We start from the raw sequence: 26,144 nt of genomic DNA on the forward strand, positions 1-26,144 counted from the left end.
TAAATGTCCCATATCTTGCTTGGGCGCATATTGCAGTAGCGGAGTGGCCATCGCTCTATTATGAAATGTTGGATCAGGCATGTGGTACACTGCACCGAGGTGCGGCATGTGCATGTGGCAGTGAGCTGGCATATTTGCATAGTGAGGCTACGTGAACAGGCAGTGTGCTGAGTACTGGCCCATTGAACCTACACTCCCAGAAAGAGCATTCTTGTTGCAAATATGTTCTTTTGCACATTGGCCCCCATTACGCTTTGTTATGCTTTAAGAGCAACCTCATTGTCCACAATCCCATGCCCTTGCTATTGAGAGGCTGGCTCTCTTGCAAGGCTTAGACGTCTAATGGCCGAGCGTGCTTTTACATCCTAAATTTACCCAGCAGCATGTAGTCATAAAAAAATTCCACACAAAAAAGACATATTTTTCAATTTAGAAACAGACGCTGAGAACTGTGTTTGCTTTTGCACAGCAAGCAATATATTCGATTTGTTTCGAATACAAATATCAAAAATGTTATATTTGATGACATTAGAGATTTTCTAATACAGTAGAACCTAGTTGATATGATCTCTTTTTGTTTGATTTCCCAGCATCAACATATGCAGTCGAGTTCCCTAAAGTGACCCAACACAGCAACGCTTCTTTTTTGCTGGTTAATATGCTCCCGGTAAACACAATCTTTCAGCACCAACGTTCAGTATGCTACCGCACTGTGATTGTATGTTTTCCAGCCCCTAGACACTGTGTGAACAAGAAAATGCATGAGGCAAGCTTGATAAAGATTAGTAGATGCCCACGACAGTAGTTTCGCCACAGTACTCACCTGCCAAGATGCCAAAAAAAAAGAAAGAAAAAAGCGATCTGCGTTTTTCTGGCTTTGGCAAGCATAAGCCGCAAAAATAAAAAGGGACGTTGGCACCTTGTTCTGCAACGATTTGCGTAACATTTCAAATTATGTAGATCAACTACAGTCCAACCTGCCAAATATTTAAAGCGAAGCTTCCTTTTTCTGCCATCCTATGATTTTGCCTGGGTCAGTGAGTCGGTCGCTAGTTGGGTTGTTATTTTTAAGTAGATAAAAAAAAGCTAAGTAAAACAAGCATGCATATGGTGGCCAGATACTAAACTCTGCTTGCCAGTGCAGCAGTCCGATGCTCTAACCATAATAATGATGAAGACTACATATAATGACACATATCCAAGAAGCGGGTGGTACAATGGCACATGCCCACAATAGAGGATTGGACAAGAAGTGGACGGCACATATAGTGCCAATGCCTACTATCTCTGACATGATCGCGATGTGTCGATTATGATTTCCCACCATGGCACAGACTGACAACGGGGGATCAGCCAAGAAGTGTTTCTGCACGTTAATCATGACGATGATGATCACTGCTATAGAACCCTACATACCCAAGTAGCGGGTAGTACAATGGCACATTGTGAATAAAACCGCTACAGACACGGCGCGGAGGAAGACGACAACACAGGGCGGTTGTTTTCGTGTGTTCCAGTCTCCCTCCGTCCCGTGTCGGCAGCGGTTTTATTCACAATGTCTAACCGACTGGCCTACAACTTTACCCTGCTAAACAATGGCACATACCCACAGCGGGGGATTGGAAAAGAAGCGGGAGGTAGACATTGTGCCTCCAAGTAGTTCTTTGAGATGAAGAAGTGTGTTGATGATGATTATATGATTTTCTACTATGGCACATACCCACAACAGGGGATTAGCCAAGAAGCATGCCTTCATATTGATATTGATGATGACGATTTCCACACAATCATGCATACCCAAGTAGCGGGTAGTACAATGGCAGATACCCAAAGCGGGGGATTGGCAAAGAAGCGGGAGGTACATGTCGTGCTTCCAAGTAGCTCTTCGTGAGCTGATCGCAGCATGTTGATGATTACGATTTCCTACTATGGCACATACCCACAATGGGGATTGGACAAGAAGCATGTCCACCTGTTGATAATGATGATGACGATTTCCATACAATGGCACATACCCAAGACGAGGGTGGTACGATGGCACATTGGCAGTGATGACAGCAGCGGAGCAGAAGGCTCAGTTTCCAACTGTTGCACATGGCAGATTTGCACTTACTTCAAGGTGTCACTGCGACAGCTTTATCCGATGGGCAGGTAGGACGGCACAGGAAGACAGCGCGAGCCTACAGAAAAGAGTGGCAGCGCACAGGCTGGATGGATGGAGGGGTGGATGGATGCTATGAGCGTCCTCTTTGGAACGTGACACTGGGTTGCCCCACCAAGCTCTTATTATATTGCCTAATGTCCTAACTATGTTAGAGAGAGAGAGAGAGCAGAAAGAATTCCTATAACCAAACTTCCTCAACCTTTATCATGAACTTCGTTTTTGCATGCCTCCGTTATTTGTTGTTTCCCTACTTTTCTTCCAACAATCGCCCAATTGGCGCTTACTAATCTTTACTGTGGACATATTTACTTTCTCCCTGTTCTTGCTGAACCCAAGGACTTCAAGGACAGATATGACTAAATTGACCGCTGGGCAGATATCTTCACATTCTAATAAAACATGCGCTATTGTTTTCCATAGCTTTACTGCAGCAAGTACATGAGTCTTCTTTCTTATATCTCGCTTTATAGGTGCGTGTTCTAAGGGATCCTGCTGTCCCTTCGAAAAGTAATGAGCTCCTCTTTGAATTATTTTAAACTGTTTCTTTCCTGATCTCGTTTTTTCCTCTTAAGTAGTTACTTATAGCAGCTTTCTTTTCCATTGCCACCACCCAACAGATTATTTCAGCCTCTCCGACTTTCCGCTTGACATTTTTCGTTGCTGTGTTTCTCACTTGACACGCCTCATACTTGCTGGGAAGCTTCCTGGTTCTTTTCCTCCACTGTGAATCAATGTTTTTCCTGTACAAATACCTCAACGCTCTGCCAGCCTATTTACTCTCTTCCATATTCCTCAGTCGTTCTTCATAATCAATTTTACTGTGAGCTTCCGTCACTTCAAAACTTGATCAGCCCGTTACCTTGCACAGCTTCATTTGTAGTCTTCCCACGAGTGCCCAATGTGAGGCGTCCCATTGACCTTTGGTTGTCATCAAGTCTTGATTGAACACCTGATTTCAAGCACACAACCACTTTTCCAAAAGGAAGTCCTGAAACCTTTACACCTTTCCACATACCCTGGAGCACTTCGTACCTATATATTGTATCCCCATAGCGCTCTGTTCTTCATTATGGCTGCATTTCTCTTTCCTTCACTGTTATTGTTCTTTTCTGTGTTTCCATACATCTATTGCCTTCGTTTATCCATATACCAAGGTATTTATATTCTTTTACTTGAGGTAGTTCCTGGCCCTGTCTGTTCTCTGTTTTCATTGAATACCATAACATCCGATTTTCTCATGCTAAATTTCAAACCTAAATTCTCGCCTTCCTGTCCACAGATATTAGCCAGCTGTTGCAAATCGCCCTGCTTCTTAGCTAGCAACACAATGTCGTCCGCATAAAGTAAACTTGGAAGCTGCTGCTCTACTACTATACCCGCCCGTTTGTATAAGAGATTAAACCCGATATAACTTCCTTCTGGCGCCCTCTCCATCCTCACCATATACATCATAAACAGCAGCGGGAATAAAGGGCACCCCTGCCTTAGTCCCTCGTTGATATCAACTTTCTCCTCACTCCTCAACCCTTCCCATTCAACGCAAACAGTACTTCTTAGGTAAATCTCTCCCAAAAGCTGAAGACAATCATTATTTAAGCCTTCCCCTTCCAGAATATCGCACAATACATTGTGGTCTACTGTATTTACACAATTGTAAGTCGACTTCTTTAAAATTTGAAAATCTGAAGTATGGGGGGTTGACTTATACCCCTGACACACGGGCAAAAGTAAAGTCCTTTCCAGTAAACCCCTTTTGCTACTCTGAAGGACCCTTTGCAGAAAGGAGTTGCGCCGATGACACACGGCACCGCACTGAACTTCTTCAGGAAGTTCCTCAGATGAACGCCGCAAGAAAAATAGCGCTGGCTGTTAAAGCCACAAGAGAGAAAACATTCTTAAAAAGCTGCGTATTTAATTACACTTAGCTACTGTAGAACCTAAAAATATATATTTTTTCGTTTTTGATGGCTAATAATGCTTATAGTCGTTTATTTTATTCGTGTTTTTGCGTTGTTAGCAGCCATTTAACTTGGTCTAGCAACTATGTGCAGCCGGTGTTTTGCTCTGCGTGCTGTTTATTGTGGTGGTGCCCGCGTTTCTGTCGTCCTTTTTCACGTCTTTGTCGTCCCTTCCTTTGTGCGCGCAGGCGTAATGCGTTTTATTCAATATGTCATTCCAACAACTGTGGTTTCTTCTGGGTATTTCTTGCGGGCGCTGATTGTGCAGTCGCCATCTCGCGACGTAAACACACCACATGCGCGCAGCAAACGAGGGCGACACTGTCGGAATTCAGCATGGCGGCACTTGCGACGTTATGCGAGCGTTTGAGAGTATAGCTAGAGGAAATCTTCACTATTCAACAAATTGTATTACCGCTAACAATTAAAACGTTTTCACAAGGTACAAAAAATACCTATGGGCACCGTAGTTGTGTGGCAGGTTTCCTTCTATTGACGAGTTCTGCACGCTGTGTGCGAGAGTAACTCCTTTTCCGCTCGAAAAGTAGTTGCGCGATCTCCTTTCCCGAAAAGGAACTTTGACGTAAAGGAGATACTCCTTTGTCGTGTGTCACTGCACTCGAACGCCTTTCCGGTAATGTCCCCTTACCTAAAGGACTTTAGAGTGCCCGTGTGTCAGGGGTATTACACTCTAAACCAAAACCTAGCAACGCAAAAAAACAAGTGAGACCAACGAATATCATGGGAGCTACAATGTAGTTCCCAATTTTATGTTTGCTCTACGGCCCCGCCTGTAGCTTGCCGCTATACCATTTGTTCGCTTTTTGGAAGAGTTTTTAAACATTTTTGAGAGTATTACAGTGCACACAGCACTCATGTGGGGGTGTCGATAGTTCATGGAAGTGCCGCTGTTCCATTTGCAGCGGCACACTCAGAACAGCGGCGCTGACGGGAAGTATCGATAGTTCATGGAAGAGCAGACACTGCTCGCGGCTCGTGCGTTTCTCTTTCCCTGTAGCTCTTTTCCCTGTTTCATGCATTGAATTTGACAGCCGACTACGTGCTAGTTCCATGCTTCCTAGGTCGTCATAAGTGCTCAGAGTCCACTAAACATTCGGCACTCATTCACAGCGGCGTTGAAGAGGGCTTCCATCCTTTACGCTGAAGAAGCAAATAACTGCGCAGTGGGCCGCAAGTTTGATGTTTCTTAATGCGTGGTGCGAGAGTGGCGACGGCAGCGAAGCAAAATTTTTACCACTGACAGCAAGTGAAGAAGCTTTTGCGGGCCAAAGTCGGGAGACTTTCCGAAGCTGAAGGCCAAGCTTGCGGCGTACGTCACCGAAATGCATGATCGGTCCCTGCCAATGATGTGCCGCATGGTCATGAGACAAGCCTGGATCTTCGCCTTTTAAGGACCTGCTGCCATGAGTACAAGTGGCTGGCGGCAGAAGACCGCGAACTTACGCCAACCTGACAAGTCAAAAGAGCCTCCCTGACGGCTCTGTGTGGTTGGGTGCTTTCGGCGTGGACTTGTGCATGTATGCGAATGCAGAATTTCGCAGGACGGCGACGCGCTTCGGGACCGTAACAGCAATTATGATGGCAGCACTAGTGAGGAGTAGCAGCCCAGTGACCATGTCAGCTACTAATAAATTTTCGTTATGGAATGCGCCCGCAGGTATGCTCTTTTATTTTTCCCCGCTGTCACACGCGATAAGGGGGTTCGACTTACATTCGCGTAAATACGGTATGTTGTCATATGTTAATGTAATGTCTAAAGAGGCCACATACAACGGTCTGCTTTCTGCCCTGGATACCGTATTTACTCGCATAATGATCGCACTTTTTTTGTCAGAAAAAGTGACGCAAATTCAGGGGTGCGATCATTACGCAAGTTAAATTTTCCACGAAAATTTTTTTTTTTTTTTTTGCGTCCCGCGTTTGCTGCGGGATGAGAGATAGCGGGTGCGGGACACCAAAACAAAAATGGCGGCTGGCGGAGCAAGCCGAACGCGCCAACCGCGATTTTTTTTTTCTTCTCGTGAGTACATTACGTGCATTGAAACAGTTTCTTCCGTATCAGTGATGAATATTACCGTTAATATCGGCAAGTTTGCGGCAATAACGTAGCCATGTCCACTTTGAGGGGACAGAAACAGGTGGGCGCGCTTAGCTGCCAGTGACATAGAAACACATGACGGGCATGCTGCGGAAACTGCGGCATCTGTCTTCACTACTATCCTAATACGGCACGTTTCCGCTAAGGGTGGGCGAATATCTTAGCTGTGTTACAAGCGTCGGCGTATGAATAGGGTACACTTTAACGTATCAGAGTAAACGTGGCTACTGTCATTGCTGCGCGCGATTTGTTGCATGCTCACGAGTGCAAAAGCAGATGAAAAGAATCGAAATGCGCCTTTATTGTTTTTGTTGACATCAGCCATTATAAAGGCAACCCATAATAAAGGCAAGTTTGGTTGTACCTCATTTTGTCATGGAAGTGCGGAAAGTGATGAAAGTAATGAAATGAGGCATCTACTTAAGAATGTTTAGTGCGTGCAGGCCGCTTGGCTTGTCTTAAAGAGTCGTTCGCGTAGCATTCGACAGGTGGTAAGCGCGATCATTATTCGCTAGACTTAGCACACGACGTATCGCTGCTGCAAGTTCGGGGTGCGATCATTACGGGGGAAATAATAAAAATCGAATTTTGACGACAAAATTTAGGGGTGCGATCATTACGCGAGTGCGATCATTATGCGAGTAAATACGGTATTTCAATAGACTGAGCAAGGACAAATAAGTTATCATCCAGACACTTACCTATTCTGAAGTTCTCCCAATATGCCATTATTCTCTGCCCATGTTTGCAGCTTCAATTTAATTGCGTCCATTGCTAACCTGTATATCACCAATGTAATGGTCAACGGTCTATATGAGTATCTTTCTCCCCCTTACCTGGACAACATAACACATGGCCATCCCCTGTTAACTATAAAGCTACCGCTGTTTCACGGATGCATCAACTGGCAGCGATGACGGCAATGGAGCAGAAGGCGTAATTCCCGACTGCTGCACATTGCAGGTTAGCGAGGTTTTCAGATGTGTGTGACACTTTCGTTCGTTGCAGCAGTCATTATAAATGAGCAGGAATCTTTCAAAACAATAAGCGTTTAAAGATGAGTTACGGAATGAATTCAAAAGAAAAATGCATGCAAAGGAAAGAGGGCTTCAGGCTGATATGGATGAGATGAATCAGAGCATAAACTTCATTAGTGAAAGGCTTAATGATGCTACCTTGAATGAGAACAATTCTCATAAGGAAGAAAATGATGTGCTCCAACAGCAAGTGTGGTCATTGAAGAGGGATCTGGCTGAATGTCAAATCAGTCTTATGAAACTGGAGTAGTACTCGTGCAATAGAAACCTTGACATTAAGGGCATTGTGAAAACTCAGAATAAGTGTTTAACTGATATCCTTGCTAAAACTGGTGCAGCCATCAGTGAAACCATTTTCGCCAGCGATATAGATGCAATTCATAGGGTGGCAAACAAAGACAAAACAAAGAAGAATGCCGTTGTATAGATCACGCAGCGTGAAAAGCGCGACAAAGTCTTAGAGAAGGCAAAGAAAACAAACCTTACGAACAGAAACCTGGGTCTGTCCCTGGAAGCATGCGAAGCAGAGGCAAATTTTCTTGCCTTTGTAAATGAGAATCTGTGCCAATTTCTGAACCAATTGTTTGATATGGCAGTCGCGTGCAAGTACGAACACGGCTGGAAATTTGCTCAAGTCAAGAAAGCTGGCATTTTTGCCAGGCGCGATGAAACAGCCGTTTTGGCAATAAAACGCAAGAGTGATCTGGACAAGATTAGCGCAACAGAATAAGAGTGCGCACGCTTGGCACAAACATTAAGATTTTCCAGTAGCCATGTGCAAACATGGTTACTGATTGCATGCTGCTTCAGGAAATACGTGGTGTCATATCTGAGAATCCAGAAAAAGCTTTCATTGAAACACTAGATCCATACAGTATAAATATGACTAAATTATCACCCTTTTAATATCACGGAATATTAGATTTGATGTACTCATATTCACCGAGACTTCGTATGGTGAAAATTCAGATTACTTTATTTTAGCATGTTACAATCATTTCTTTTTAGATCAGGAAAATAGCAGAGGCAGCGAAGTGTCTATTCAGGTTGCTGTACGAGGTTTTTAAATGCTACACAAATTTTGCCCTGTTACTAGTGATATTGGAGTCATTTTTATTAAGCAAAATAATGTGTTTGCCATTCCGTACAGACTACCAAGTGGCGATCTTGTGAGAGTTTTAAACTTCCTTGATTCTTTACTTTCTTGTCCCAATGAAAATAGATGTTTGCTGACAATAGGTGGTGATATGCATATTGATGTTCAGAAGGTCTCGAGTCCAGCGAATGAACTTTTGTTTGTGCTACAGAGTAATGTTTTCAGAATGTTATAGCAACACCAACACGCGTTACCTCGCAACTCTGCTAGATTTGTTCATTACTAACTTTTAAATGGCAAAATTTTCTCTGGTGTTATAAACAGTGACATTAGTGATCACTCAGCTACTTTTTGTGTGCTTCAGTGAAACAGTGCATTGAAACAAAACGAGTAGCCTGAACTCTCGTACTGGGTAATATCGTCTCTCACTTAACCCTTTGAGGGTAGATTTTTTTCGCCATATGCGACCGCCCAGGGTGAATTTTTTTTATTGCAGATTCCAATTCTTCTCAGGGACTTATTTCGATAAAAATTTACCACACTTTTTCTAGGGTGACCGTAAAGTGAGGAAAAAAGCTTTTGCATTGGCATATACGCACTCTTCATTCATGAATAACAACAATAAGAAAGGAAATAAACTTATCAGAATTAAAAATTTGATGCATTTTTATGCAGCTAGTTCGAGGCTTTGAAAATCCGCACACGAGAACATTTCACAAGTCTCAAATGTTCCTGCTCTTACACTAATATGTACGTCCATAGCGTAATCGAACTGCGTAGGTGCGCACACTCAAGAAAACTGTTTGGTTGTGTGTCTATCAAAAAAAGCAACACGTGTGACAAACTTCCATTAATCTTCATCTTATCGCCAACCAGCTAGGGCAATTAGTTTTCGCGTATTTAAAAAAAGAAAAAAGAAACGGAAACACATGCACGGCGGCATCCTTCCTATGTGCACCCCTGTGAGCACTAAAAGAGCGAGAAACAAGCGGTCGCCCTTTGAGTGATTAGTAACGAGATACCCATCAATTTTGCAAGCGCAAGAAGTCGAAACTGCCCGGGAAACAAAATCCAAATGGCCGCCCGCACATGTGCGCGCCAGTGCTCGAGCGGTAGTATATAGACGCGCGGGAGCAAACTAGCGCTAAAACAAAACAAACCATGCAACAAAAACCAAGAGAGGGAGGCGCACGAAAAAGTTCTCTGTATCCCCACATAGTGGCAGAACATGACAGAAAAGAAAAAGTTAGGAAATTGGCATGCTTTTTAAACGTACAGACGGCGCCATAAATATACGGCATCGACCATTTTCGGACTTGTTCGCGGCGCCGTATATTTACGTCATTGACCATCAAAGGGGTCAGAAAATTTTAGGGATAAGATAGCTCAAACTGACTGGAAGGAAATACTTACTCTTGGAGACAGCAACAAGTGCTATAACTCATTTCTAAAAATCCAAGACATACCGTAAACAAAGAAGGCTGCGTAAGCCATGGATCACACATGAACATATCAAGCTTATTAAATTTAAGAACTACCGTATTTACTCGCATAATGATCGCACTTTTTTGTCAGAAAAAATTGACGCAAATTCAGGGGTGCGATCATTACGCGGGTTAAATTTCCCGCGGAAAAAAAAAATTTTTTTTCGTCCCGCGTTTGCTGCGGGATGCGGGTGCGGGACACCAAAACAAAAATGGCGACCGGCGGAGCAAGCCGAACGCGCCGAACGCGATCTTTTTTTTTCTTCTCGTGAGTACATTACGTGCATTGAAACAGTTTCTTCCATGTCAATGATGAATAATATCGTTAATATCGGCAAGTTTGCGGCAATAACGTAGCCATGTCCACTTTGAGGGGACAGAAACAGATGGGCGCGCTTAGGTGCCAGTGACAGAAACCCATGGCCGGCGTGCTGCGGAAACTGCGGCACCTGTTTTCACTACTATCCTAACACGGCACGTTTCCGCTAAGGGTGGGCGAATATCTTAGCTGTGTAACAAGCGTTGGCGTATGAACAGGGTACACTTTTAACGTATCAGTGTAAACGTGGCTACTATCATTGCCGCGCGCGATTTGTTGCGTGCTCACGAGTGCAGATGAAAAGAATCGAAAGGCGCCTTTATTGTTTTTGTTGACTACAACCATTATAAAGCCTACCCATAATAAAGGCAAGTTTGGTTGTGCGGAAAGTGATGAAAGTAATGAAATGAGGCATCTACTTAAGCATGTTTGGTGCGTGCAGACGAGTCGTTCGCGTAGCACTCGACAGATGGTAAGCGCGATCATTATTAGCTAGACTTGGCACACGACATATCGCTGCGGCAAGTTCAGGGTGCGATCATTATACGGGAAATAAAAAAAATCGAATTTTGACGACAAAATTCAGGGGTGCGATCATTACGCGAGTGCGATCATTATGCGAGCAAATACGGTAACTTTTTGAAAATTTTTTAAATCACGAAACATGGAAAAATGAAAAGGATTTAGAACGTTTAGAAATAGGTTGAATAAAGAGATAAAAAGATCAAAAAGCAAATATTATAAGCGAGTATTTGACAATTGCTTCTGTGATAGTGGCAAAGTGTGGAGGATAACAAGTTCAGGGTGTCTACCAAGTTGACATTCCCAAATTCCCCGAGTTTTCCAGATTTTCCGACTGCCCATGCAAAATTCCCCGAGTAAGACAGAACTTTCCTTTACGTCAACACAGGCTGACACTATGTCGCCCGATGCTGTCACTTTCTAGTAAGCATGCTAAAATATGACAATCCAGTTTGAATAGTAGGGAGTATCATTCATTTTATTTTTAAGAAATCTGTAGCGAGGGGTTAGTAAAATGCACAGCGAATAAAATATATTTGAAAAAAAAATTGTGAACCTCATTGCAAATCGAGTGGAACATTCTCAAATACAAATAAATACGAGATGCATACATAAACAAATGTTTTTGAATATCTACTTCAGTCACGAATTATAATCGACTGTCGATACAAGTGTAAGTCATGCTACATTTCTTCATAAAAAGGATTAAATCCCCTGCTCAAATGATATGCACAAGTTATTCATTAGCCTCAAGCATTTCAAAAAAGAAAAAAAATATATATATTTCAAGGTTGCTACTGACATGCCCCACATCAAGCATCACGTAAAACATGGTAGTGCCTTCACCAAAGCGATGTAAATTCTAACGATACAAATCACTTTCTTACGATACAAATCACTCAGAAGCAAAATGGAAGTAATTTAGATAATCAGAACCTTCCCTTTGCCATAAGCTTAATGTTCATGCTCTATTCCTAGCCATTATCACTGCACAAAAATGGCAAAAACAGGTCGCGTCTACAGATGTGGACGCCACGAGTGAAAATGATATGAGCTAATTTTATGAATTTATAGCAAGCTCATTGGTGTGTGGCCCGAACTTTGTCACAAATGAGATTCTCAACAGCTGGTGTGTCAACCTCAACTCTCCTGACATACTCTGAGCCCGCACACAATGCCTCAGTGTTGCGTTTCACTGCTTTAAAGAGTTTATTTCAGTTCGGATGAGGGACACCTGCATCCCGGCGTCAGCCAACACTGTTTTTTGAGCTCGAGCTTCTTGAAGAAAACGGGGGTAGGCTTCTTTTCTCATTCATTCTTCAATGCATAGGTCCTTTCTGTCCTCGGCCACCGTGCGTTCGCCCCACAGACCATTTGAAGCGTTCTATTCATCAGCTGTACAGTCAACGTACGATTTTTCAGACTCCCTAAGGGCCGCGAAAACGTCCATAAAACCGGGATGTCCGAAAAAATGAATGCATGTCTTTTACTGCTATTAAAGGCTGAAATCACCACAGGCACATCCGAAAAGGCCTACCAGCACGCTTATTAGGTATATCGGTGCCTGTACTGTGAAAGGAGATGGCGGATGGACACGTGCATAATTAAGGACTAGATACTGTGTCCCATGACAATTGCCCCTTGTTATGCTTCACCACATAACACTTTTGTATTGAGGCAAAGCTGACTTTTGGGAAACGGCATTATGCAACGCGTCATACATTCCGAGCTTCGAAGCCAATCGCGAGCCACAAAGACGGAGTCAGCGCCATTGCTTACAGCGGTGAATGGTGTCTAGGAAAAACATGGTGCTGAACTGCAAGAAGCTTAATAATGAACGTTGAAGCAGCTAGGCCTAGCGTTTACCACGGCAGCGAGCTAATCAAAACGGCGGCAGTGGTGGCTTTAATCAATGCGGTTTCAGACATGTGCTCACGGCAAAAGTCCAGAAAATCCGACGGCGAAGGGCACTTGCGTCCGAAATTTCAGACGTTCTTAGACACCGACTCTATGGGGTACATAACGGTGCCGCGTAGTCGTTGGGCACCCAGAAAGTCGGCCATTGACTGTACACTGGCAATTCTCCAGCCGACGACACAGCATCAAAAGACGATTCGTTATGACCCCTCTCTGTTACGCGAGCCAGCATTACTGCGACTTTCGTTCCCTTTCAATAAAATTACAGCTAATTTTCCCTGATAGAAGCACAAATTCCCCGAGTTTTCCCTGGGTATTTCCAGACTATTCAAAATCCCTGCGAATTCCTGGTTGGTAGACACCCTGAAGTTATTAAACAAGAGCACTATGCATACCAACTGACAACCTTGTTATAAATGACAAAAGGGTTGATGGGGCCGAACTATCTAACCTTTTTAATGTTTTTCGCAGAAATTGGCACTAGTACTTTCTGTCATGGATTATCCCCTACAATGTACTTACCCCCTTATTCAGAAATGCATCCTAACTTGAAGCCCATGCTTGACTTGATTTAAATGATGCCTTTCGTGAATGCAGCGTAAGAACACAATGAGCGTCTAGGGCCCGTTTGCACCAGGCGTCATTTATATCAAACCAAGCATGAGCTTCAAGTCAAATGCATTTCTGAATACAACGGTTAATGTCAACCTCTATCCCTGAAGTAACAATATTGTATCGGAAGCTTAAAAATAGTCAAAGCCGTGATGTAGATGACTTAGAAATAAAACCAATCAAATATGTTATAGATTTAACTGCACCAGCACTCACACACATATATAACATTTATCTTTCGACTGGGATTTTTTAAAACATACAGGTAGCAAGCGTTTCACTAATTTTGAAGAATGAAGATAAAAACAGTTTAGGTAATTATCGCCCTGTGTCAATCTTGCCTGTCTTCTGAAAGAGACTCGAGAAAGTGATTAATTCTCGTACTATTGAGAAATTTACCAGAAAATTTAACATCTTAACATACTGCCAATTTGGTTTCATAAAGGGCCGCTGCACTGAAACAGCGCTTTTAGCACAGAAGGAAGAAATGTTAAAAAATTTCCAGAATAAGGTAACGACATTAGGTATACTAGTATTAGATTTAAGCAATCCTTCCGTCATGTCAACCATCCAATATTATTGGAGAAGTTAGCGCATTATAGGTTTATTAAATCCTAACTGAGCGTGCACCATCGATATGTCGAATTAAACACGGAAAAATCTCACCTACGGTCTATTGAAATTGGAGTTCCCCACGGTAGCATACTTGGACCAATTCTCTTTCTTTTCTATATTAATGATATTCTAAAAATGTATGAGGATTGTAGATATACATGCCAATGATTGCTCAGTACTTGTTAAGGGAACAGACATTGATACTTTAACATGAAAGGGAACAGACATTGATACTTTAACATGAAAGGGGAGTGCATTCGGTAACAACTTGCAGATTTGGTGCCAGTACAATAGGCTCACTCTAACTGAGTCAAAAACTAATGTTGAATTCCAATGGCGCAGTCGGAGCAGCCGACGGACTCCGCGAGCGACCACTCGACTCTGGCGCAGAGCAACGCTTCCAGATCCGCGAGTGGAACATAACTTGCGCCGCCGGAGCAATGCGAAAGCGGAAGTTCTATCACAGAATTACCCAGGATACCTTGCGTGTTGTCATTTCCTTCCGCTGTTTGCTCCCAGCACCACCGCACCGGTCACTTGTCTCTTCAGCGCCGTTCACCTGTGGTTTTTTTAAAAGTGCGGAATGGATATCTCGCCAAACGTGCAGCAGCTTTTGCTTCCTCGCGAGTCGTGACTTGTGGCGCCTCCCAGCAGACAAACGTGGTAAAGGAAATACGTCACGCAGAGTTCCGGTCCACTCCGCCGATTTTGGCGGAGCATCTTTTTCTGCTCCACAGAGTGACTCCTGCTCTGAATCCCCTCCTTAATCCCGCCCTCACTCTGCCATTGGAACAAACTTGCTCCGAAACGAGCAGAAAAACTTGCTCCGACTCCGCCATTGGAATTCAACATAAGTGTGTGTTGTTTCGCATCCAAGGCATTTTATATAAAATATTTTAGGTGTAATATTTTTTCAGAAACCATGTCTCGGAACGAACACGTAAGAACTTTGTTACCAAAATTAAGTAAAGCTATCCGTGTATTAAGCCAGAACTGTCACGCATTTTCTGTCAGCATTAAAAAGACGTTATATTTTGCACTCTATAATTCTCACTTATATTACTGCACGATAATGCGGGGAAACACAACGGCATCGAGCTTTTAGAAACTCTTCCTCATTCAGAAAAAAGCACTAGCAACTACACTAAATGAGCTAGACCGGAAAAACGATGTTCTAGCCCTTAGTAACGAAAGCCTATGTGACCAATTTGTGTAACTATTGGAACTGTAATGTGTCTAATGGTTCACTGAAATATGCATGCTGTTTAATTATTCTTGTAACTGCCAATATGTCATGGTACTGTATGATTGTTTCTTTATTTGCCTATATGTTTGTACAACTGAACCATATAACAAATGTTCGTGTGTCTGCTGCTGTATGGGTGGCTAGAGCTTAGTCAAGCTGCGCAGACGCACTTTTTCCTCTGGCCCCTATTTTCGCATCAACAATGTTATGGCGAAAATAAAATTTGTGACTGATTGATACGCCTACAAGGAGTGATTAGCCAAAAAGTGGCCAGTACATATAGTGCCAACGCCTACTATCTCTTCGCAATGGTCACATGTTCATAATGATTTCCTACCATGGCACATAACCACAACAGGGGATTGGCCAAGGAGCGTGCTGGCATATTGATAATGATAATTTCCGTACAATGGCACATAACCAAGGAGCGAGTGGTTGAATGGCACATGCCCACATTGGGGGATCGGCAAAGAAGCGCGTCTGCATATTGATAATAAGGATGACTATTTGGTACAACATGCCCACAATGGGAAATTGGCCAAGAAGTGGCCCGTACATGTTGTGCAAATGCCTACTATCTCTTCGAGATGATCACCGCATGTTGATTGTGATTTCCTTAGTATGGCACATACCCACAATGAAGAGTCAGCCAAGAAGTGCGTCTGCATTTTGATTATGATGATGATTTCCATGCCATGGCACATACCCTTAAAGGGGGATTGCCAAAGAAGTGCGTCCTCTTGTTAATTAGAATGTTAATATCCATACTATGGCGCATACCCACAATGAGGGTTCAACAAAGAAGCATGTCCCCACATTAATTAGGATGTCAATTTCCATCTTATGGCACATACCCAACACAGGGGATTGGCAAAGAGTGTCCATATGTTGATTATATGACAATTTCGATATTATGGCACATACCTGCAACGAGGGATCGACAAAGCATGTCTCCATGTTGATTGGGATGTTAATTTCCCTATTATGGCACATATCTGCAACAGGGGATCGGCAAAATTGTCCACCTGTTGATGGCGATGATTATTTCAATACTATGGCACATACCCATAACGAGGGATCGACAAAGCATGGCTCCATGTTGATTAGGATGTTAATTTCCATATTATGGCAAATATCTGCAACAGGGGATTGGCAAAATTGTCCACATGTTGGTTATGATTATTATTTCAGTACTATGGCACATACCCGCAACGAGGGATCGACAAAGCATGTCCCCATGTTGATTAGGATGTTAATTTCCATATTATGGCACATACCTGCAACTGGGGATCGGCAAAATTGCCCACGCATCGGTTATGATGATAACTTCAATACCAAGACATGCCCATAACGGCGGACTGGCCAAGTAGGCGGTACATTTCGTGCCATGAACTAACTTTCCGATACAGTAAAACCTCGATAATTCATACTCGGTTAGAAGAATTTCAGTGGTCCCGCCATTCTCAATGCAAACTCTACAGGATAATTTGAATAGCTTCCGCAGCTCAATCTGAACAAGTCATAGTTTCCGGCCGGCAGCAACACGCGACTCAAGGTTAGGGTGCTACATACAGTTGCCGACCGATTTTCCAGACCATGCGGGGACTGAATAGTCAGCAGAAATCAAACTTATTAGGCTTAGGGTGGCTTAAAGAAAATCTCATAATTGCCTCATACTATGCTTGGAGGCTATCAGACTTGTTTGGATTTGCGGAAGAGTGATGTCTCCGTATACACTCTACAAGAGCATCAATGCGTTGGCGATCTCCGCCAACGGAGTTCGCCATGGAGATCAAAGAAACGAGCTTCGCACCACTTGGCTCCAGCGAACACACAGGAGGTGGCACCAAACACACAAATGCGAAGCGCACACACACCCACAAAGATGTGACGCCTGCTCGGTGAACACACATACAATATAGAAACCCAAACATTAGTATATACTAAAGAACAGATCACGCATAAAGTGATTATGACGATGGTGCTGACTGAAAAAAGGAAAGAAAAAAAAGTGCCGTCAGCCAAAGAAGAGTGGGCATGGCTTCCAAGACTGGAGGATGGCGCTTGCTCTTTACACTAGGTCTGCGCGATTTGCCTGCACCACTCTGAACAAGTTCACGGCGGTTCATGAGAAGTTCAGAAATTGTACAGCTCGATCCCCGAGGTGTAGGCCCAGCGAGACACTCGACATTAATGCAACGGTGCAGACACGGTGCAGGCATTATATAATGTCAGACTAATGTGCATGCAGAGGTCCTGAACTGCAGGTAGGACCGGGCGTAAATACACATCACATCCGCGTAGACACATCACACGTGCGTAAGCGGGGTTTTAAAGCCCAGTATACATGGAGTGGAAAACCGCATCCAGGAGACAAAATACGCCCGGCGGCGAACGCTCGCCCCTTGACGTCCAAAAATTTGACTCCCACTGGCTACCTTGACCAATCGGAAAGCGCTGCCACCAGGCGTCACGACGATCGATCTCCCTACGACTTCCGGCAGCTGGTTGGTTTTTGCGTATTTTTTGCTTTTCTATCGGAGTGCCCATCACGCGGCCGCGCTGAAGCGATGGAATGCGAGTGTTTGGGCTAGTTTGGCGGTGCGCTTTCTGTCTCTCTGCACATGAAAGGGGTCATTACAGCCGTATACTGAATGTTTAAATGTACAAATTTGTGTAAACTTATTTTTTGTCCACAAACTTAAATGAGGTGCTCACGAAACAGATAATAATTATAAGTGCGGTGCAGTTTTCTTACCAATCCGATTGAAGGTTCCATGGCACAAAATAGTGTGTGCATTGTACTGCTTTTCTTATTATTTTCTTTTTTGTGTGTGTGGTGCTGCCCATATGGGTTCAGGTAAGGGGACGAAAACGGTTTCTCGTTCGCGACGCCCGAAGCTGTTTTTCTTTTTTTTTCTTTTTTCTTCGCTGTCGGCACGCGTGCTCGCAAAGCTTGGTTTTGTGCTTCTTCAGTCAGAAACCACCCCCGCTCTACAAAAGTCCCTTCTGGTTGAGTGCCTTGAGGGAAAACAGCGACAACAGGTTACAGTTAGAAACCAACCATGCCTGGTCTTCTGGCCGTTTGCCTCTGTGTGGGCCTAGGAGGCGCACAGAATGCCTAGGGCATTGAGAACGAGAGCCGCTGACAGGCCCATTTCACGCCAAATACCCATAATTCTATACTCTCTGGCTGCAGTAGTAAACGCTTGTTGTTGGAGGAGGCTTTAAAACAGGAACAGAAACTGAAGTTAACATGAACAACTGCAATGTGCATTTACACAAAGTAAACTAAAGTGACAGTTGGAAAACCACCAAACTTTCTGCAACGCCCGCGCTCCGCGGTGTCACCGCTCAACATAGCCAGAAGGCGCAAAGCCAGCCCGCTATAACGCTTACACCTCAATGAAATGTGCGGAAATCGTTTGTAAGCGCCTCTATGAAACTTTTTTTCCAAGTTGTTTAGTCATTAACAACAAATAATACAATAAAAAGCCTACTTAGTATTTTTTTTTCTTATCAAAAAACACATTCTTAGGGCCTGGCAACACTGACAAATACGCGGTGAGCCCACGGCGGCGTCCGCCTGTTTATCGCTGAATGTAAGGTATGCCAGCGAACCATCGGCGTCGTCCCGCCGGGACTATTTGTGCCGAGCGATGTTCGCCGTGAAAGTCCACTCCATGTATCCCAGGCTTAACTGCGCTCGCGCCCGTGTGCTGCATCTGCTGCACCGCTGCTTCTCACTTTTGCGCCAGCAACAAGTTGGCCCCGACAGTCGAGTGGGTGCAGCAAAATCATGAACCAGCTCTGCAACTTTCCTGTATCTTTTGAAACAAATGGCAGGGTGCAGCACCTCGTGAACTGGTTCAGGTGGTACAGGCGAATTGAACATGCCCACTTTGAAACCAATGTACACCCTTGGGTCGTATCTCGACACACAACAGTAATCGTCACCAGTCTCGCTTGCGATTTCTTTCTTGAAAACGCTGCGCTCGCTACTTTCCTGTCGAGAATGCTCTGTCATGCTGATAACGCACATGCCGTTCGTGGCTTGAAAGTACCGGGCTCGTAGCATTAAAGAAAGGAAATCGGACAAGACAAATGACGATTATTGTTGTGTGGCAAGATATGACCCAAAGGGTGTAAATTTGTTTAAGAGAGTATTGAATACCGCGCGCCTCCCAATCTTGGAAGCTATAAGGCAGGCCACTGGAAGTCAAGCCAGCAAAAAATTCAACATGGCAGCCTCCAAGAATGCATAGCGTGGCTCGGAACATGTGATTTAGTCCAGTAAATCTAACTTTGGGACCTCAACTCGTCAGAAAAATTGGTCCCAAATATACATTAGCTCAATGGAAACCTCGACGGTACATTTATGAAATTTGGAATATCCACCAAGACCGAATTTTTTGGAGTGAAGTGCTCTCTTTAGCGGCAGTTATGAATTCCGTGAACGTTGTCCACAGCTTTGTTGAGTGACTGACGGTAATTTTTTCCTATGCCATGTGTTGCGAGCCAGCTGGAGAACATCGCACTTAGGCAAACTACTGCGCCAAACAATCCCACTTCAGTAAACATTTCAAGTAATCATTCTCAGGCATGGAAAATAAAGGCGATTCCTGTTTTGTGGCAAGTTCTTGTTTTCTTTTTTTCTCTTCATTTTGGTTAATTAGAAAATATTGGTTAATTACAAAATATGCTTAACTCAAAGAATTTTCATGGTCTGGCAGCCTGCCAATTATCGAGGTTTTACTGTATTAGGCACAGGAACGAAATGCGCAAGTTTATAGCATTGCATCAGTCGCTTCACAAAAGCTTCACTTCACATGTGTGTTGGATCTACTTAACGTATAAATATTGGCTAATACTTCTTTTTTAAATAATCATATAGCAAACTCTAGGGTCAGCTTTGATTCAGGGACTAAAGAAACGTGCCAACATTGAAATTCATAGATATGGTGCACAGCTAGTGCCATCTAAAAAAAATCTGTTTCACAGCCACAAGCCGTGCCAGTAGCCAAATGAATTACGAGCGATGTCGCAATTTTGACCCGTGTCTTATCAACGTGCGGCATGACGTTAATGTATTGGCACCAAACAGCCGATGCTGTAGTGCTACTTTCAACTTTCAAACAAAAAGTTATGCTAGCCGCAGAGGCATCGTCAAACGTTAAAGCCGGGTGGGACTTCAGCATCGATAAGAAAAATAATAATAATAATAATCAATTTAGTTTCGCCCAAAAGGCAAAGCATCGATTGCAATAGCAAATTAGTGAACAGCTAGCTATACAAAGTAAGGACAGTAGTTTTATTGGCAATATAAGCTTGAAAACATAGGCAGACTACCTAAATCAACAAGCATGGTGTCGCACATGTACAAGCAAACATATCTGACTCGATGAGCGTGGAAACTGTCAAACGCCAGAGTGAGGAAGCAGCAGCGAGCGAATTGACCTTCGTGCTACGCCTCGCATTAACGCGAACTAAGCCGAGAAAACATAGCGCAGCTGTCTTTTCTCTTTCAAAACACAGCGGCATGGCTGGGCATGCGCGGCTGCCCGGAGAAGAACCCGCACCCACTCCCTACCCTCTCCCTGAATCCTGGCATGCGCTGGAGGGTGGCGCACTTCCTCCCTGCTTCTAGCTTGGCATGTTCATATTCAATAAATGCTGTTTTCATTTTGTCAATGCTGTCCTCACTTTTTTTGTTCGGCCTACATTCGAGGTAATCTATATTTTTTTTCTGGCTTCGAACTGTGGCGGGTCTGCTTAAAATTGGAGCCGGCCTAGATTTGCGTAAATACGGTATTTTCTCGCGACTTTGAATCATTCGCATTTCTGGTTAATACCTTTTGTTAGTGTTTTCTTTTCTCCAAAATGTATGAACGAGGTTCTACTGTATTCAAACACCTTTAAAAAAATTGTTACGCAGGCATCAGCAAGAATTTTATTTGAAGAGGTCATACAAATCATTACTAATGCCTAAAGTTATCAATCCAAGCGATGGGAAACTTGATGAGGTTATGCAGCAAAACTTCTGGTACCCAAAAATAACAGTTTCAAGAAGAAAAATAATATGAAAGAAAAATGAATGGAAGAAAAAAGAGCTTGACAAACAAACGACAAACAAACAGACGAGTACACAAGAGAGAAAAAGACAACCACTTTTTCAGTCTTTCATGTCTCCTTAATGCCCCTGGCAACAGTAAGAATGGCTAAAAACGCCTGACCTCCGGAGAAGACATCTGTGGAGGTGGCACGTGCACAGAAGGCGCTGGAGGCTGTGGAGGACAAGCAAAGCCACCCGAACACTGCAGGAGTCCTTCCTGAATCAGCTGATCACGAGCGTTCACTCCGGTAGGAAGGATGACGTCAACATCATGGACCTTGTCAAGGCCACAACCATGCACCTTGATGGTCACCTCCTGTAAAACAGATAGCACAGGCTTGGTAGCATTTGGCAACTGCTTAAAAAGCAGTAGCAGCTAAAGAATTAGAAAGAAACCATCAGAGCATGACTGCCAAAGTCAAACAACAGCTTCCAGGTAGGTCCGCTGAGATACGCTGCTGTGGACACTTATTCGTCAACTTTACTGTTTGAAGGCCAACTACAACAAAATTTTCAACCACATAAAAAGCACAGTTTAAGATAATTTAGTTACGCAGTAGCCTCTGTGCAAATCTTAGGCTTGAAATACAGGTCAATGTGTTGCGAAGAGCTAGCAAAAATCTATGTTTTTCATACCAAAACTAGCAAAAATGCTGCCATTATCGCCTAGCGGAAGTGACGTACAGTGAAGAGTGAAGAACCAGTGCCCGTGCTGTCTGCTTTTCTTGCTTGTACAGTCGCCGACCGATTTTCCGGACTCCAAAAATTCGGACGTGCCCGATTATTCGGTCAGCTTCGCGGCACCGCCATTCTCCCCATAGACCATAATGTATAACAACTGCCGAAAGTTCAGACACCTTGCAACCTCTCGTCTGATTTTTCGGACACTCCTTGAGCCAACTCGGTCGAGAGCACCATGCACCGACTCTAACCGGTGCATGGTTCAACTTGCTGAACGCCATTTTTGTTTTGAACGGAACTTCCTTGCTGCCCCACGAAGTGGCGCTACTGGAAATCCCCGCTCATCATCATCGTGTCTGCCTAGTTCGATAGAGTGGCTCTGCAGCAGTTCCGGTTTCAGCTTAGTAAGCCATGTCAAGACAATCCAGCAGCTGATTTGTTCCTTCGCGCACGACGCTGCGAGCAGGCCGCGTTTTTTCGTTTGTGTGACTGGTGTCAGCACGGTGGTGTTTGCTTTGTGTGCTGTGTCGAGGTTTCGGTGATCCAACGCGGCATACGGAAACATCGCGTCAAGTCTCTAATGGCGCCGACAGTGCCTGCGCAGACTGCGCTGCGGAATACCGGCAAGCGGGTGCCGGGAGGCCTAAGATTTGTCGCCTTCCGATGTGCTACCTACCGACGCGGAAAATGTTCTGCCGAGACTTGCACAGTGGTTGATTTGCGATTCCGGACGCCGTCTCTGACAGTTTCACAGGTGCTGACACTGCTGTACTGACATGCGCAGAACTCGACGACGGCGAGATCATTCGTCAGGTTTTTGCCGCCGGACGATGACCGAATCGGAAGTTGACGCACCATGTGCTACGCTGCCGTCGCATGCGAAGCGTGTACAAGCAGTGACCGTGCTTTCAGCCGCCTATAGTGACTGTACGACCCTCTCCGAGATTCAGGCTTATCTGATTGCGCGTAAACTGAACAGCATGCAACGGCGCATTCACGATTTCTTCAGACCTACTACCGAGCCCGAATAAGTGCGTGGAAATAAAGGATTTCATTTTTTTTTTCTTAATCTGCTTTTTCGGACACCTGTTTATTCGGACATTTCCGCAGTCCCCGTGAGGTCCGAATAAACGGTCGGCGACTGTATTCTGTTCTGGTGCATCAGCAAACAGGTCCCACATGTCTGCTAGCCACAGAGTTGGTACACTTTGTTAGCTGCTTCAAGCGCTGTGACAGCACCGTTGTGCGTCCGCAATGTTCTTCTAATGCAAAGTATTCACAGAGTTGTGGGGATGCGCGACCCTCGCGCCTCCCCCGATGTTTTTCCCGCATAGCGCGTCTCCTCTGGTCCCGCTTCGCCGCGTGGCCTGCGTGACGTCAGCGCGGTCGATGTGGTTGAAGCGCAGTCCGAGAGACGGCGCGAGCGTCGCGCCGCGAGGTTACTTGAGCGCCGAAAGGAAGGCGCTTGCTCTCTTGGGTTCGAGACAACGAGCCGCACGGACGTTCCGCGCGCGCGGCGACCGATGCATCTGCGAGACCGCCTCGCGTGGCCGCCTTCGAACGCGCCACGATTCGCGTGACTATACACGCGAACGACCAGGCGTTGGGATCCAGCATGGAGTGAACATATTCGCTCGCGAGGACGTGGTGAGTCGGACTTCTAGATTTGTCGCGCGCCCATCGGCATGTTTTGTGGATAGCAACTCGGCTAGCAGGTCTTGATGTATGAAAGGTGCAACAAATGCCCTTGTGATTGCTTGCACTACTGTGTTGTCGTTCCTTTGTCCCAAGAGTACGGTGTGAGAATCCCACATCAGACCCCACAGAGTCCAGCCAGTTTTCTCTATCTGGTTGTCTACGTTCAACAGCAGGACCTCGATGCATTCTGCTCCCTCTCGAAGGAGAGTGCACTGGGGTGGCCAAGCTAAAGGTGCGGTGTAGTCCGGCTTAACGCGGACACGATCCATGCGTGGCGCAGTTACGCTACATTGGTGAAAATTGGATGTTCTTTTGTCTTGTGTGGCTGGCGTGGGAGTAGAACATTGTCCTATCACATGCCGGGGCAGCTGGAAAAGGGTGCATTGCGTGCTAGCTTGGCTGACAAGCAGTATGCCGTTTGGGTTTACTGAAGCGAGCATGTTGCGTGTGCGCCTTCAACAAACAAACAAGCGCTCGCTCGCCGCGCACTTGTCCGCTAGCGCTGTGGCAACAACTGATTGCAGTGCTGCTGTGAGTCATCTATAAAGCGCAGGGTAACATTTTAGCGATCTTAGCATCTTATGGCCCAACATATCCGACTTCACCAGCTGCTGCCTGCCACACTGGAAGCGCCGGGTTTGTCGACTGATGAGACCAACCAAACAACTACCGCCATCTGTAGTAAAGGATGATAAGTAGCTGAGGCTGGCAACGCTGGGCTAGAGGGGCTCGGGCTAAGTGTGCATAAACTGACGACCGGACTAGCCAAACTGCGACCGTGATAAAGCATCGCCCATTTTGCTCTGGCGGCATTGCATTCCTGCATGGCTTGCTGCTCCTTCTACACCATGGCCGCCAAGACACCTTCTCCTTCGTGGCAAATACAGCACGCAGTTCCTGTTCGTTTTTGGCGCTGTGTTAGAAAGAATATTGTTCGCCTACTTCGATGCGTCCAATGCAGAGACGCACGAAATATCTTGAAGATGATGCACTAATGGAAATGATCACTTGACGATATCTCCCTTGAATACAACTTACCTTTAAATGTTACCGTTGGTTTCCGTGCGCCATCGCAGCATGCAGTACTTATATACACCCCAAAAAAGCATTTGCCAAGCAGATCTTGATAGGCAAGTGGCTGTGCTAAATGTTTAAATGTAGCTTGTGCAGCTTCATGAACTGCAGTTTATGTGCTTTGTGCACATTGGCTGGTCCGCGTCGCCCATTTGCCTGCTGCAACACAATGCACGCTTTCATTCTGAAAGCTGGAACAGAAAACATGTGTTCAACATTCCTCTACTCAGCGTTCTGTACTGCAAAGCCATTGCTCGTGCTCGAGCACGTATTCGAGCACCTGCCGGCCATGCAACGAATCAGCATTCTTGCAACAGCTCAAATCACGAGTGCCACAGTGATAATGCATTCTGAGAGAGACATCCGTCAACTCGCAAATGATGAGCAAGCAATGCACCTGGCTGCCTAGGCGTACCATGGCGTGAATGAGAGCTCAACAGTTGCGCACGGCTCTTCAATATTTGCCATATCCACATCGCTACCGCTTTGCCGCCAGGTGCACGTGTAGTCTGTATAGGCGCTATTTAATAGCTGCTAATAACAAAACTAGGCAATTACCAGCACTGCTGCTTTGCCACGATTACTTTGACACTATACGCCCAAGTGAAATTTCGTTGCAGTTGGCCTTTAGGAGGGGATGTAGCAACAAAATGATGAATTGGGACAAAATATTTTTAGTTTTCACTAATTCTTTCATGATCCTCCGACATTTTTTTTATCACATTATGAAATGTCACAAGATGAACTGCAGAAATTGAGAAAATCGCACTTTCCTAGTGTGCTGCAATCAAAGACTGGGTTAAAATCTGGCTTCGGGAAGTGCTGTTGCACTATGAATCACGCAGCTTTTTGTTAACCAGTGTCACCATCTTTGTATTCCCGTAAGCGGGAGAGATCGGAGCCTAATATAGCTGCAGAGTCATATTTTTCTGTACAAAAACAAAAGCAAATATAGCGAGTGCAAGAAAGGAAAACCTACACCGCGATTAGCTACTGAAGTCACTTGGTGCACATGGGGCACTCCCATTGGCTGATTTGAAACGCTGGTGCGCTTGTTTCGCATGCAATCCAGCAGAGGCGAGCCGTGCATTTCACATGTTTCCGAGAATGACATTTTAAGATCTGCCCGATTATCGTATGCTTCTTTATTGTTGCTCCATCCTAGCAGCTGCCTGATGGTGACTGGGACATGAAATCTATCTACTTTTGCTAAAAAAATATCGCAAAGAATTGGAGCAACGCAGGACCCAATGCAGATACCGTTGCGCTGCAAAAAAGGCAGGTTGTCATAAACAATAAAAGCAGATTTGAGGTAAAACTGCAATAACGATATAAAATTATCTACTGACAAGCCTGTTGAATTCCGGAATGACACTTCGCCGTTTGCTTAAGTCTTAAGAAGGTAGCCAACAGGCATGGTGTTTCCGTTGTTTTTTCGGCACCCAACAAGCTGGCACAGTTATGCCCACGCATCTGCAACTCTAAAAAAA

At 44.7% G+C, this 26,144-nt stretch overlaps 1 protein-coding gene across 2 annotated transcripts in view; it reads right to left on the reverse strand.

The window, feature by feature from the left end:
* Positions 1-26,144, reverse strand: part of LOC135914436 (protein tudor-like) — an 88,072-nt gene that overhangs the window by 41,449 nt on the left and 20,479 nt on the right. For both annotated transcript variants that reach the window (XM_065447292.2, XM_065447291.2), the window contains exon 4: positions 21,323-21,517. In XM_065447292.2, coding sequence (XP_065303364.2) covers positions 21,323-21,517 — 195 coding nt within the window. The remainder of the gene's footprint in view (positions 1-21,322; positions 21,518-26,144) is intronic.

The sequence above is a fragment of the Dermacentor albipictus genome, chromosome 6, assembly GCF_038994185.2.
Source record: "Dermacentor albipictus isolate Rhodes 1998 colony chromosome 6, USDA_Dalb.pri_finalv2, whole genome shotgun sequence".
NCBI classification, from domain to species: Eukaryota; Metazoa; Arthropoda; class Arachnida; order Ixodida; family Ixodidae; genus Dermacentor; species Dermacentor albipictus.